Below are 15,996 nucleotides of genomic sequence, written 5' to 3'. Positions count from 1 at the left end.
ATATAAATTACATATAAATATATGTGATATGTGTAGAAACATACAATTTTCATGTGTGCCAGTTTTTAAAAAGAGTAGCAATTTGTGGAATATATAAAAGAAAGGGAGCTACAGTAAGTCCCAAATCATAGCAGGCTTATTTTGGGGTGAATTTGGGTCAACACTATAATATCACTGGTTTTTATCAGGGTATTTCTATAGGGGTATGGATAAAGATGGAGTTCTTATGTATTTTATTACTGTGGGCTAATTGAAAACATGGAGACTTTTCAATGACTGTTAAAATACAAACTTCCCTGTAAATGTGTAATCATATCTGTCTTTCAAATTGTTTCTGTAGGTATTAAAATTCAAAGTATTAGTTAGGAACAAGAAAATAGGAACCTTAAGGGAAACCCATGAAAGGAAAGGTTCTAATAAGCATGGTCAGGTAGAGGAATTTGAAGAGATATATCAAGATGAAATCAAAGGATCAGAAACATTGATTGGATCAGAAGACAATCCAGGAAAGGAAGATGAGATAATAAGCGTAGCTGGATTACCACTTTTCAAGAAAAGGAAGGTAAGATGACACTTTGTGAAAATCTTACAAGTGATGGAAAAGTTGTCTTATTTTCTTATTGGTGGAGAATTAAAAAAATTTTTTAGAGGGAAAAATCTTTTTCTTCCTTATAAAAATTCTAGTCTATCATTTAAAACTTGTTTGGAAAAAAATTATCGGAAAAGAAAATTTTAAAGTTATCTCTTTTCCTGCATTAGCTGTTTTTAATTTGTTCTATGGCCAAATATTATGCATTTTTAGGTAGTAGGCATTGTGCACTGTACAAAATGCAAACAACCCAATATTTCTGCCCTCAAGGAGACTATACTGTCAGAGTCAAGAAAACCACTGTAATAATATACAGTCTTATAAGTATGCAAATTAACATGACAAAAGAAGTTATCTTGAGTTGCAAGTGACCTAAAACTAACTCAGCTGGTTTAAGTAAAATGTGAATTAATTAATTGGCCCACATCAAGAAAAGTGCAGGGAAAAGTCTTTGAATTTTAGGAATGACATGGTATGGTGTCTCAACTTAAGTCCACAGAATGGACTTTTTTCCAACTTTGGACCTACTTTCTCCACATTGGTGCAAGACTTTACAAAGCTCTAGCTTTATATGCTTTCAGGCTCAAATCCAATGGAAGACCTATTTATCTCTCAGATGACCAAGCACATTTTTTTTTTTTTTGTGCATTGGCTATGATCCAGCGATGTGCACATCCCTGAGTCAGGTGCTATTGCAGGGGAATGCAAAGCTGTGATTAGCCAGGTCCGAGCCATATTGTCAATACTTAAGCATGTGGATTGAGCTTGAGCAAGGAATGTTTTCCCAAAACAAAACTTGGGAAGGGGTTAACAGATGTGTAGAGGAGATAGATGCTGAGCTGTCAAAGAGCAGCTGTATATTATACAACAGAAGTTATTCACAAGTGTTAGATCACACTGGAAATACACTTACTCATGAATAAATAACCTAAAGTTGTCAAATTCATAAACAGATCTTTGGGAAAAAAGAAATAGTGATCATTGTTATCTTCAATATTTACTACGTTAGTTGAGATTTTAGATTATAGGCTGTCTCATGTTAACATTAAATACTATCATCATGAAAAATAATCACATTGATGCAATCCAGATGGTTTTTGAGGAGATATTATTATGAAAAGACTGATATAATTGATCTGAAAGCGTATTTTCTTTATTGGAAAAGGCATTTTTCAAATGATTCGTACAAAAATATGAAATTGCTGCATTTTTTTTTTATACCACAAAGGTAAAGGTGGCTCTGGCCCTATCTGATCTTGTCATTTATACCAAAGCTGAGAAGTTCAGAAGCTTTCAGCATTCAAGACTGTATCAGCAATTTAATGAAAGTAATTCTATTGGGGAGACAGAAGCCCGAAAACTTTTAAAGCTGAGAGGTAAATTCTTATGATTGAAACAGATGAAGTGTTTAAACAACTTTTATTCACTGCTAAAATGTCAAGATTGGTCAACGACATTTATAAAAACGGTATTCTCATAAGCTTTCAACATATTTAATGCAATTTAAAAAGAGGCTATCTGCCTCAGGTCACATGAAGTTTTATTTCACAGAATTTGTTTAATTAATTTTTTTAAGTCATGAAATTTTGTTTGGCAATGTCCAGCATGGACATTTTTGTAGGGAGAGCTCTGGTGAGCAGTTACTGGAGGAAAGCCGTGAGTGACAAGGTTGAAGAGGTAGGCAGAACCAAATTACAAGGAAGTGAACTTTGTCTTAGAATCAAAGGCAAGCAGGAGAAGATTGAAGTCTCAGGAGTCACACCATCCCCTATGTGTTTTTGAAGGATGTCTTTGATAGCAGTGCAAAGGTGAGACTTCCTGTAGGGACATGAGGAAGTCTCATGGTAGAGAGCACAGAGCCACAGTGAACTGTGTAGACTCAGCAGGCACCTAAGATAGACAATGAAATAAACCTAGAACCTGTATGTCCCAGGTGAAGGAGAGTGAGGACGTGCATCCAGGGCAGGCTACCAGACGGCTGTACAGAGTGCATACTGTCCTGGCACGTCTGCAGTGGTGCCGCAGGTCTGCATGGCTTCTTTTAACTGTCTTCTGACTCATAACCTGAGTTGGAGGATTCTGTTTGCTAGAGCCAAGATGCAAGGTCTTGGAAAGAGGATGGGAAGCAGACCTTACCCTTTTGTTAGACTTGTATGGTTGGGGAATAACCTCAGCTAAAAAAGGGATGGACAGGGCACCTGGGTGGCTCAGTAGGTGAAGCATCTGACTTCAGCTCAGGTCGTGAAACCATGGTTCGCGCACAGCATCAGTCTCTCTGCTGTTGGTTTGGAGCCTGCTTCGGATCCTCTGTCCCTCTCTCTTTGCCCCTCTCCCTCTCACGCTTTCTCAAAAGTAAAAATTAAAAAAAAAAAAGTAAAAAGGGATAAGCAATTAACTCAGCAGTCAGGTGACTCTCCAAATCCTTCTTAAAAAATACAATCTACCATCTTGTGTAGAAACACCATGACAGGAATATCAGCACCTGCAACTGACTCAAAAAAGCTGTTGGCTATTTGGAAATACAGATTCTGGTATATTTCTTGGTTAACCTCTTTGGGCTGGCCACCAGTGCCCAAAGTGTTTTGAGGTATACTTCAGCTCATCTCTTCAAACTGTCTCTAGGTATTTTAGGTCCTTTTGTTTGCTTGTTTTTAACTGTAGATTGTGTCTGAAATAAATTCAGTAGGGCTGAACCACAGTTAATAGAATAGAATAGACTTGAATAGAAGAGATGCAATATAAGTAAGTGGGAAACATAATGAAACAATTATGTGTGTATATTGTGTGTTGGGTGTCATATAAAATATATTTCTTCCTGTGAGTGTTGTTAACAGGGTTTAAATTTGAATGACCTACTTTGCTAGCCTCTATTCTTTCAAACTATTGGATGGTTTTTGTTGTTCAAGGGGAAAGACCTCAGCGCACAGCAAAAGTAGTTCTAATTCTCTCACTCTCATTGTGTTAGCCACCTGCTCAAACTTTGATAAGGACTGGGAAGTTCTGAGTCGAGTCATAAAGTTTAGCATCACCGTCTCTTCGGAAAGAGTATAGAGCATTTTTCTTCCACCAAAATCCAGTAATAAATAATTAATTCTGGGGCAAAGGTATGCTCCAAGAATGTCCATCATTATTAAAAACTTAAATGTCACTAAATTTATAATGCAGAAAAATCAGAAACAACTTTTCATATGAGTGGAGACATTTTAATCATTTAAAAATAATGTAGTAGGTGAATATTACTGAAATGGAATTATTTATTTTTCATACTATTTTTAAGTAAAAAATGGAAGTTTATAAAAGGGAACAAATAATATGATTAAATAAAAAATAAGAATATACATATGACAATAGAGTGAAAAGATATATACTAAGAAGTTACCTGGTTTTTAATTGAGTGATGAGATTATATATAGTTTTATTTTTTATTTTTTCTTATTTGATTTTCTCATTTATTTAAAATGAACATAAATTGCATGTATAATAACATAGTATGTTTAATTTTTAAAACTCAATTTCAGAAGTAACAAGATGATATTACGTTAAGGGTCTTTGGTGATCATTCATCTTTATCACTTTGTAGATAGGCAAAATTAAGATCCAGAAGAGTATAGATTTTACCAAAAGATAAACATCTTGTTTAGGGCTGGATAAGGGATCATGATAGTTGGACATACATGATGTATTTATACATGAGTAGCTTCAAAATAAACTTTCTCTCAAGGAGTGTGTAACTTCTAAAATTGAGAGCTGATGAAGTTAATTATTATTAACTTCAGTAATTATAATTTTTAACTTGACAATGATTCTATTCTAGTTTGACTATCAAAGGTAGTGGGCCATAGGCAATAAGCATTTCTCCTAATCCTGGTCACCATATTAGCAGGACTGGTTGTGGGAACAGGATCTGCTTAATGAAAGAATAAAAGCCTCGAAGAAACACGAAACTGTGTTAAAAAATTCAAAGATGTCCAATTGTAAAGGGCATAAATTAGTTTTGAATCTCAAGTGATTTAAATAGAATATGTACATATATATAAGCTTATAAAAATATGTAAGTAGAAACATAAATAGAGAGAAACAAATGAACTGTGTGTGTGGTGTGTGTGGGTGTTTGTGCATACGTGTGCGTGAACTCTAAGTATAGACCTTATCTCAGTAAGGAAAACATTTGAAATAGTCAGAACTACGGTAGTCTCCCTCATCCATGGGAGATACATTCCAAGATGCACACTGGATACCTGATGCTGTGGAGTACTCAACCCTATATATGCTATGTTTTGTCCTGTACATATATTTCTATGATAAAGTTGAGTTTATAAGGAGGCACAGAGATTAACAACAATAACTAACAATGAAATAGAATAACTATTACATACTATAATAAAAGTTATGTGAATGGGGTCTCTCTCAAAATACCTTATTGTACTGTACTCACCCTTCTTGTGATGATGTGAGATAGTAATATGCCCACGTGATGAGATGAGATGAGATGAGGTGGATGATGCAGGTGTTGTGATGCAGTGTTAGGGTACTAGTGACTGGTGATTTGTCAGAAGTAGGATGATCTGCCTCGGACCTTGGTTGACTGTGGGTAACTGAGACTGTGGAAAGCAAAACCACAAATAAGGGAGGACTGCTGTATTGGGAGGTAGCAGGTTCTCTTTCAGTGGAGACATGCAAACAGACATTGAAGGAATTTGAGGGAAGATGCTGTGGTGGTTAGGGTTGGCAGCTGAATTGAATAACTTTAAGGTCCCTTTCAATGCTGAGAATCTGTTGACTATTCAGCTGGGTTAATTTGGATGGCATTATGTCTCTTTATGTGACTTACATGTGATTCTGCCCTAATGTGAAAACCAATGTAAAAAAAAGACAAAATGAAGAAAGATACAAGTTTGTTTTAAAAAATGGATGCATTTTATTTGGGATTTTTATATATTCTTACATCAAAGAAATTAATTTGGATGTGAAAAAATGAAATATATTATTTAATAATTTTTTTCTCAAGTGAATGCTTAGTATACATAAAATTGTCGAATAAAAATTATTAGTTTCTCAATAAGAGTGAATTGCACCGTCAAAGACCTGGATTTATTTTGATTTCCATGAATTGCAAATATTTTTGCCTAAATAATACATACCAAAAGTACTGAAACAATTCTAGGATTCTATAACATAGAGAGGCATAGCAGTTTATTTAGTTTATCTGAAATCTCTCATGATGTTCTTATATTTTTTTAGCCCACGAGTTTGTTCTTCACACCAGGAGGTTCATTACCAGAATTTATCCCAAAGCAACAAGAACAGACTCCTCTAATTTTAATCCTCAAGAATTTTGGAATATAGGTTGTCAAATGGGTATGTTACACTGAGTTTTGGCAAAAAGAAGATAATAAATTCATTTTATGAATTAATGAACGACTTATGAAAAGAACTTCCCGAGTAGATTTTTTGACCCTGGGTGTTTTGGGGTCAGGCAATAATGATGAATCATTGGTTTCAAGAGCTGAAGTTATTCCTAAATGGGTCAGAGAGGGTAAATCTAAGTGAGAATTAGGCACATGGAAGTTAAATTCATGAAGAGTTAGCATGGGAGAGGTAGGAAGAGAAAAAAGAAATAAAAATGGATGTCAGAGGACAGTGAATATCAACTTCTTTGCTTGAAAGATTTGCTAAGGGCTTCTTTAAATCAAGTGACTTCTACCTTTTATGCTTTACACCAGTTCTACATTCACAGTACTGAAAAGTGAATGAGATTGCATAGCTTTGTTATTTGTCTTTACCAGACTTTCCTTATTCCAAATTGATTAGCTGTTATCACACAGGCACTAACCAGTCAGAAGGTACCAGGTGTAAAGCCCTCTGCTCCTGGATTGCAGCAAGGCTCATAGGTTTGTGGAGAGAGGGGAAGAGTGGGGTTAGGATTGGTGGGTGAGGGGATGTTGGGGAGAGAGAGGATGGTATTACCAGCCTATATGGATGTATTTTTATTTTTATTTTTTATTAAATTTTTTTTTATTGTTTATTTCTGAGAGAGAGAGAGAGAGAGTGAGAGCTGGGGAAGGGCAGAGAGAGAGAGGGAGACAGAATCCGAAGTGGGCTCCAGGCTCTGAGCTATCAGCACAGAGCCCAATGTGGGGCTCAAACCCACAGACTGTGAGATCGTGACCTGAGCCGAAGTCAGACGCATAACCGTCTGAGCCACCTAGGTGCCCGGATGTATTTTTATATTTTAACAGCAATTATTGCTCTGCCTGTTTTTCCCTTTCTCTTTAAGTGATAACAGTATCCCTTTGGACCTGAAAGTTTATAATATATTTGGTGTCTTTTCTTCTGGCACCTAGTGTGCCGATTTTCTCTATTCTTGTATTTCCTGAATGTCATCTGATCTGTACATTGCTATTCTATAATTTATATTGTATGCCAGCTTGATTTTTAAATCAAAGTTATAATTTAAAAAGTGAACTTTGAAACTCACCTTCGTAAATTAACATACACATGGCAGGAAGAAATGCTTAAAAATCAGGAATTATTCTGGCTAATGATGCTTGCTCTTAAAATGTTTAGAGATATAAAATCCATGATTAGGTTTCAGTATATCTTTTAACTGTGTTTATTTAATTGTACCCTCTACTTCCTGACAATATCAAAATACTTTTTGCTCACAGTGGCCTTAAATTTCCAGACACCTGGTCTGCCTATGGATCTTCAAAATGGGAAATTTTTGGATAATGGTGGTTCTGGATATATTTTGAAACCACAGTTCCTAAGAGATATTAAAACACAGTTTAATCCGAATAAACCACCAAACCAGAGTGATCCAGTTACACTTACAATAAGGGTAAGATTAATAGCTTTTACTTTTTATGGTTATTGTATAAGCTGGAGAGTATGCATTAATATTTTGAGTTCTACTAATTTCCTTTAACGTCCTTTAAATTTCAGTTGATCTTTTTAGATATTAAAAAGGAGTGGTATTTCAGCACCATTCTGTATCTGAAAATCTTTCTGTTGACTTCTGGCATGAATGATTACCCTGCTTGTGAATAGAAATATTGACGCTGAAAGCTTCTTCTCGCCAAAGTTTTTTTTATTCCATCGTCTTTAGGCATTTAATAATGTGATAGAGAAGTCTGAGTTCAGCCCACTAGTTACCCTGTGGATATGCTACTCTCTTCCTCCTTAACTTCACAGAATTTTACTAAAAGATTTTAGGAGCACCTTGCTTTTCATTAATCTCCAGATTTAGACTTCCACAGCTCAGAAGTTTTGCCCCTTGTCTCTGAATAGTGTTTGGTTAGTACTTAGAAACCAAAAGTATCCATACGCTGTTCATGAGTATCTGCCCGCATATGTACTAATTCCTGTCAACTCACTTTTTTTTTTCTGCCTTTGATTTTCCTCCATATCTGATTTTATTCTTTACTGATTCTAATGTAGATGTGAATTTTTCTTCTGCATCATCGGTTTCTTCCCCTCTAATTTTTATTTACCTCACACTGCTTCCTTTTTATTTCTGTCTGTATCCTAGCCAGCACCCTTTCCTCCTGACTCCTGTCTTGTTATTTCATCTTTTGTTTTATTATATAGTCTGTGTCGTTTTATTGGGAGTAAAAGTAGTTGTCTAAAATTTATTGTTTCCATTAGTATAGACTTTTTTGAAAACTTTCTTATTCTTCTATAACCAAAGTGCTATATTTATTTCCTTTTTTAAATGTCACTGAATCATCTGAAAAGCCCCTAGCTTTTTCTGTCCATTTAGTTATAAGCAATTCTATTTTAGATTGTATCTGCACCTGTGGTTTGCAACAAATTGGGTGGGTAGGGCGCTTTAGTTCCTGTCTTTAATTAACTAGTTGCTCCTAGAACCATGTGAATCATCTCAGGTTCTTTTTTTTTTTTTTTTAAGTTTATTTTATTTACTTTGAGAGAGAGTGCGCACACATGTGTGCTCAGTGGGGGAGGAGCAGAGAGAGAATCCCAACCAAGCTTGGTGCTGTCAGCACAGAGCCCAATGCAGGGATCGATCTCATGAATCATGAGATCATGACCTGAGCTGAAGTCAAGAGTAGGACCCTTAATCAACTGAGCCACCTAGCGCCACCCCTCACCCCATCAGGTTTTTTGTGTCTCCTGTTCTCACTCCGGAGTGTGTTGGCTGTGCTGGCTGATAAGAGCTTGCCTTCTCTGGTTCCCTGGCTGTCAGAGTGCAGGAAATGCTATCACCCAGAAGGCATGCCCCCATAAGTCTTCCTCCCTTGGCTCCTTCCTCTACGGTCCTGTTGTCACGGGGCTTGGGGGACTATTTTCATCCACTTCAGGCCCTAGCCTTTTTGTCCCAGCTGAGAATGGAAACTTAAGAGATGTTGCCGTTTTCCAGAGATGGAGGTGGAAAGAGAGTATAGCAAAATTGAATGAGACAGAAATGATCCTGGCCACTGCAGCAGATAGTGGCAGCAAATATATATATACAGTAGCTATATATAGACTATATAGTAGTATAGTGCCAAAGTATGTAGCTGACTTTTTTCTTGGTTGTTAGGGATTCTGAGACTCTAAAGTAAGGGCATACGGTAGCTAGGTAGAAACTGCCTTCCGTACCGATGCAGCCCCAAATCAATTAGTTGGCACTCTTTCTAGGATCCAGCAAAATATTGTCCATTAAACTGCCTTTGCAAATATAACTTTGGCATTCTTTTTGTATTTTTTAATACAACAATTTAAAAGATTAGTAAATTTTTCTTTTACTTTTTCGTTATGGTGTTAGCTGGAAAGTATACATTAATATTTTAACTTCCGTGGATTTCCTTTAATGCCTTTTAAATTTCTGTTGATCTCTTCACCTCAATAGGTGGGTGGTATTTCAATCTCTTTCTACATCTGAACCAAGGTCTCCCTGTTGCCTTTTTGCATGAATGAAAAAATGCGAAAGTCTGCATTGTTCTAAACACCTAGTCTAGTAATTGTCATTGCTGTTCCGGTGAGAGAAAGGGATGAATCAGCCGCTTTGTGATCTATCCCTCACAAATCTGCTTACTGTGCTGGGGCTTTCCTATCTCTTCCTACCTGTCTCCGTCTCAAATGATTCTTTCTTGTTCACATTTGTGGGCTCCTCTTCCTCTACCCAGCTCTGAAATATTTATATTGCTAAGGCTTTTTCTTAATCCTCATCTCAAGCTATTCTCCTTGTATCCTTTTACATACATTCGTGGTTTCAACTGCCAACAATGCCCAAATCTTTAATTTGACTTCATTTCTGGAATGTAAAGGAATATTTTAAATACCCTACTTAGCATCCTTACCTGTTTAATCCCTGTTCTGTCAAACTTAAAAATATTAAAGGCTGAACACCCCTGCCTGGTCCAATCTTATTTTCTTTAAAGGTCAATGAACTTAGTCGAATTCATTGTGTCAATTAACTCAGCCTACAAAATTGGGAACCATTCCTCTCTTTCCACATCTTTATCAATTACTGTGTTCAATCCATCTCTAAATTTCACTGATCCTACTTCGAAATATCTTCCTTATCCAATCTCTTGATCTGATGCCATATGCTACTTTTTTTTTAAAAAGAATTTGTTACCTGTCATCACATTTATTCCTTTGACCTTCTAAGGGGTTTTCACTTAGCCTGTCTCAGTCCTCCTGACCCATCTTCCACAAGTGGCCCAGAGAGTTTGTGCCCCGTACTAATCTCATTATGCCTACTTAATATTTCTTTATGCTTCCTGCTTGCTTTCTTAGTTGGGGCTTAGCCTAATTCTCCAGCCCCACTTCTCACCACTTCCAGTCTTGTAGCTTTTTCTGTAACCATATGGAAGCCTTTTCTGTCCACATGCTACCTGCATGCATTGCTTATGCTTTTTCCTTTGGCTGGATTATTCTTCCAGCTTTCACCTGCCTGTTGCCTTCACACTTATTTTTCAAGATTTACAGGGTCACTTATTTTTGGAAGTTTTTTTCCTCCACTAAATTAGTTACGCTTCTTTTTGTAGTTTTGTTTTTCCATGACACCCTATACATGCATATACTAGCCATTGTATTATACAGGCATATGTCAGAGATATTGCAGGTTTCATTCTAGACAACCACAATAAAGTGAATATTGCAATAAAGCAAGTCAAATGAATCTTTTGGTCTCCCAGAACATATGAAAGTTATGTTTCTACTATACTATAGTCTATTAAGTGTGCAGTAGTATTCTGTCTAAAAAAATGTACGTACCTTAATTAAAAATACTTTGTTGCTAACAAATGCTAGCCATCATGTGAGCTTTCAGCAAGTCATAATCTTTTTGCTGGTGGAGGGTCTTGCCTCAATGTTGATGGCTGTTGACTGATCAGGGGTGGCAGTTGCTGGAGATTTGGGTAGTGTGGTACTGTTCCATCAGCTAAGTTGATGTAATATTCTAAATCCTTTGTTGTCATTTCAACAATCATCACAGCATCTTCCCCAGGATGAGACTTATCTGTTCAAGTTTTTTTTTTTTTTTTAATTTTTTTTTTCCTTCAACGTTTATTTATTTTTGGGACAGAGAGAGAGACAGAGCATGAACGGGGGAGGGGCAGAGAGAGAGGGAGACACAGAATCGGAAACAGGCTTCAGGCTCTGAGCCATCAGCCCAGAGCCTGACGCGGGGCTCGAACTCACGGACCGCAAGATCGTGACCTGGCTGAAGTCGGACGCTTAACCGACTGCGCCACCCAGGTGCCCCTCTGTTCAAGTTTTATCATGAGATTGGAGTAATTCAATCACATCTTCAGGCTCCACTGCTGATTGTAATTCTCTTGCTGTCTCCACCACATCTGCAGTTGGAACACACACACATTTATTAGTTTGCTGATTTACATGGGCATGGTTTGTGGCACCCCCAAATAATTACCATAGTAATATCAAAGATCACCGAACACAGATCACTATAATAATATAATAATAATAAAAAGGTTTAAAAGTGAGAATTACCGAAATGTGACACAGAAGCATGAAGTGAGCAAATGCTGTTGGAAAACTGGTGCCAATAGACTTGCTCGATGCAGAATTGCCACAAGTCTTCAATTTGTAAAAAATGCAATATCTGCAAAATGGAATAAAATGAAGCTCAATAAAACAAGGTACCCCTGTAATTGTTTATTTACTTGTACTTGTCTTTCTCCCCCACTTGTCTGAAGGCCCTGTAAGGATAAGGACTGTTTCGTTCAAGTCTTATCCCTAGTGCCTGACACAAAGTATATGTTCAATATATGCAAGTTAATTGAATGAATGACTTCTTTTTCAAGTTAAGAATAGTAAAGAGAACATATGTGCTCTTTGATTGAGAAAGAGAAGATGGAAGATGGCTAGTATGCATGGATGTTTACAAATGCCACCTGTTTGCTTCTGAAGGGTCTCATGTAGCGACATAAGTGGCATGATGTAAAACAGGCACGATTAATGATTTTCCCAGGAAACTGCTGCCATAGTCACGTGGGTCTTTCTTGCTTGCTTTGATCATCGTAGGGAGCTTTGTGATTATAACTTGTGCAAATTGGGGAAGGCATGACTCAGGGTTCAAAAGGCATAGTTTTGCCATTTGCTTTATGTCCCCGATAAAGACATTTCAACATTTCTGGTTTAATCTTTGTCATCTCTCAAATTAAGAGTTTCAGATTACGTCAACCCTTTTCGAACTTATAAAAACAGTGCAACCATTTTCCAAGTTCAAAGTCTGATGCATAAGGCCAATAGATGAAAGCAGAGGTGCTCTTGTTGACCACTAAAGGTCTTCTGTTTGACATTTGTCTTCTGTGAATCAGAGTGTAAAAATTATTTGAATAATAGTTTCTAAATTCTCTGTCAGTTCTCATATTCAATTATTATTATTATTTTTAGTGAGATGATTTTTTTTTTGGTGTGATGTGCACTTAAAAGCCGAACTTTTCCATATTGGCAAGGGTCTATTACCTGCAGAGGGGATATTCAGCTGGTAGACTCTCGTGTCAGTGTGCTAGTTGTTTATGGCCAATGTTCTGTCTAGCTAACCTGGTGTCTAATTTATGCTGGTCGATCAATGCCCATTCCATACTAGTTGTTAAACATTTGCACAGTCACCCTGGTTTCCAGCTAATGTTTAAATGTGTGGATGTAGGAGAGGAAAAATTACACATTGGCACTTTTTCTGTTTCTTTTTTTTCTCTTCCTTCTTTCCTTCCTTCTTTCATTCTTATTGAAACTTATTTATTTGTTCCTGTTTATTATAATCTTCAGAAATTAAAATTTTGCCTCAATTTCTATGTTAGTACATTTTACAAATGAATACACTTGAATAATTGTCTTTTGTTTGGACTTTGCTCCTTAAAGTAAGACAAAACTTAGCTTCAACAGTTAGTTTGACTAATAAAAGGTTAAATAAAACTATGATTAGTTTAAGTGTTCTGATACCCAGTTCTTAATATACATATGAAATCATTGATTTTGTCAGACCCAGGTTAGTTATGATAATATTGACAACAAGAGATAATATAAGATTTTGTGATAAATTATCCAAACATATAAATTATACTATCAAGAATGCTATCATAGGAAATTATGCAGTGTTTTTTCTTACATTTCAGAAGTAGTATTAATATTGTTTCTAATTTTTGGCTGTAGACAGACAATATGAATTTCAAAATGGTTCATGTTATCAGAGTACTTCGGCCTGATTTACAGTAGCCTGTGATTATAACAATACTTTTAAGCAATGGCTTTTAACAGCCATAAAATACTTTATTTGATTTATTTTATTTTATTTTTTAACATCTATTGATTTTTTGAGAGAGAGAAAGAGCTCAAGCAGGAGAGGGGGAGAGAGAGAGGGGACAGAGGATCTGAAGCAGACTCTGTGCTGACAGCAGGGAGCCCGATATAGGGCTCAAACTCATGACCGCGAGATCATGACCTGAGCCAAAATCAAGAGTCAGACGCTTAACCGACTGAGCCACCCAGGCACCCCCAAAACAGATACTTTAAAAATAAAAATATACGTTGAACTATAAAACTCAGTGTGAATTCTACTATAATTATATAGTGAAATTAGAATAATGTAGACATATTCCTAGTATTTACCTATTGACGCTTGAGAATAAAAGGGTTAAAGTTTAAAATATACACTATATTCCACTCTTAATTTTTTTGTGGGAACTGAGAGTCTATAATCTTTTCTGAAATACATGTTTTATTTTCAAATTACATGACCGTACAGTTTGATATCCTGCTAAATTTCTGTGTTCAAATACTTTTGTGCAGCTCATCAGTGGTATCCAGTTACCTCCCAGTAACCATTCATCATCTAACAAAGCTGACGCATTAGTGATTCTAGAACTTTTTGGTGTTCCAAATGATCAAACGAAACAGCAGACTCGTGTCATTAAAAGAAATGGTGAGCTCCTAACATATTTTATTGAACTTCTACTAGATTTCTTGCTGGAAAGCTTATAATTTGTCTATTGATAGAGTTTTGATACATATTTATTATTCATAAGGCTAGGTTTAAGGTGACCAAAGTGTTATATACAGCAAAAACAATCTGATAATGATTCAATGTATTGTTCAGATATATTTTCAGATTACAGATACAAAAATTTATCTGGTCTGAAAATTGCTGCTTTTTTTTTTTAAAGTTTATTTATTTATTTTGAGAGAGAGTGTGAGCAGGGTAGGAACAAAGAGAGAGAGGGAGAATCCCAGGCAAACTCCATGCTATCAGTGCAGAGCCCGATGTGGGGCTTGAACCCACAAAAAAATGAGATCATGACCTCAGCTGAAATCAAGAGTCGGATGCTTAACCGACTGAGCCACCCAGGCACCCGAAATTACTGCTTTTTTACACTTTGACCTCCTTTTTATGTACCATATTGCTGAATTCAAGAGGCATTTTGATGGCTGCAAAGCTGCTTAGCTTCTAGCCTTTGTGTAAAATAAAGAATGTACAATTGTTCTGATACAGCATGTTACCCATTTTTACTTCGCTGTTTGAATTATTTTAGATCAAAGGTCTGTGGCTTCTGGCTCTGGCTAAAGATGCCATAGAAACCCACTCATACAATATTTGGATTCATAATTCAGTCATTTTTGCCAGAAGGGAAATGTAGAAATGGAAGTGACTTGGGTAAGATTTTCAGTTCCACAATCCTGTGATATTTTATGTAATACAGTACTGATGTTGTCACTTCTTGGTTGAGTTTGAAACCATTAAGGACATTACAGTGTAGATTCCTGGGATTGACCTTTAGTCAGGATCACCTTGGAGGAGACCTTGGAACTGATTCTTGAGTCTGTAATTTTCTTTGAGTGGGTATTCCCAAAGTATAGTGGGCTTCATTTCAGAGTCTGAAAGTACATACCAGATTAAATGGCACTGACAGAAAAACAGGTGCAGTTTTAACACTCTTTTTTTTTTTCTTGGGTGGGTAATCTCCAGTAATATACACCATCTGCCCCCTGCACTGACACCCCAAATACTCTTCCAGTGTGGCCCCTCATGCAAAGGGCATGGAAAAAAGATGTGGGGAGTTTTGGTTACTTCATCATAGGTTGTAGATGGGAAGGGATATTGGTGATGACCTGCCGCCTTATTTGTCATTCCTCAGAGCTGAAGGCACATTACAATGGATTTGTCAAGAAACGGTAGCTGCTTATGTCAGGAAGCTTATAGTAACCTATCTCTTGTTCTCTTCATCCCCATACTTGAATCTTCATGGCAAGATACACAGAACATTTATTTATACAGCACACCCCTTATAATGTGTTTCTAGCTCCCATTAGAATTTAGATTACGTCCTGGGTTTTATGGAAATATTCCTGTGAAATTAAATTTGGTGTATCTAACATTACTGAGCCTGTTTTATTAGAAGTCTGATGCTAAGTATCAAAAAACTTAAGATCTACACTGATTAAAGATATTATTATTTATGTATGTCCCAACTAAATCCATTTTAGATAGTTTTCAGTTCAGTATGGGACACGAGATACAATAAAACTATCACGAGAGTCATTAGTGTTTTTTTTAAGTTTATTTCTTTATTTGAGATAGAATGAGAGCATGCAGGGGAGGGGAAGAGGGAGAGAGAGAGAGAGAGAGCAGAGAGAGAGAGAGAGAGAGAGAGAATGAATTCCAAGCAGGATCTGCACTGTCAGCCAGACACAGAGTTCGAACTCACGAACTGTGACATTATGACCTGAGTCAAACGCTTGACCGGCTGAGCCCCCAGGTGCCCCAAGTCATTAGTGTATTAAGGAAAGTACAGAGAATTGTAGTGGAAGGGGCACATTTGGAGATGGTTTTGGAGAATGAATAGGATTTTTTTCCCCAGAGATTGTGGATGAAAGCATTGCAGGCAAAAGGAATAATATGCACGCTAAAACCTGGAGAAGACTAACTTCAAACACGC

General features: G+C 36.6%; 1 protein-coding gene across 1 annotated transcript in view; it reads left to right on the top strand.

Moving 5' to 3' along the window:
- The window catches only part of PLCZ1 (phospholipase C zeta 1), a 44,174-nt gene that overhangs the window by 24,555 nt on the left and 3,623 nt on the right, over window positions 1–15,996 (top strand). Inside the window, exons 6-11 of the mRNA XM_047064872.1 lie at window positions 341–425; window positions 495–567; window positions 1,814–1,965; window positions 5,831–5,947; window positions 7,258–7,430; window positions 13,853–13,985. Coding sequence (XP_046920828.1) covers window positions 341–425; window positions 495–567; window positions 1,814–1,965; window positions 5,831–5,947; window positions 7,258–7,430; window positions 13,853–13,985 — 733 coding nt within the window. The remainder of the gene's footprint in view (window positions 1–340; window positions 426–494; window positions 568–1,813; window positions 1,966–5,830; window positions 5,948–7,257; window positions 7,431–13,852; window positions 13,986–15,996) is intronic.

Source organism: Lynx rufus, unplaced genomic scaffold (genome assembly GCF_022079265.1).
Source record: "Lynx rufus isolate CCGP_SWC_20201006 ecotype Redwood Valley unplaced genomic scaffold, mLynRuf1.p SCAF_7, whole genome shotgun sequence".
NCBI lineage: Eukaryota > Metazoa > Chordata > Mammalia > Carnivora > Felidae > Lynx > Lynx rufus.
This window is presented reverse-complemented; position numbering and strand designations above follow the sequence as displayed.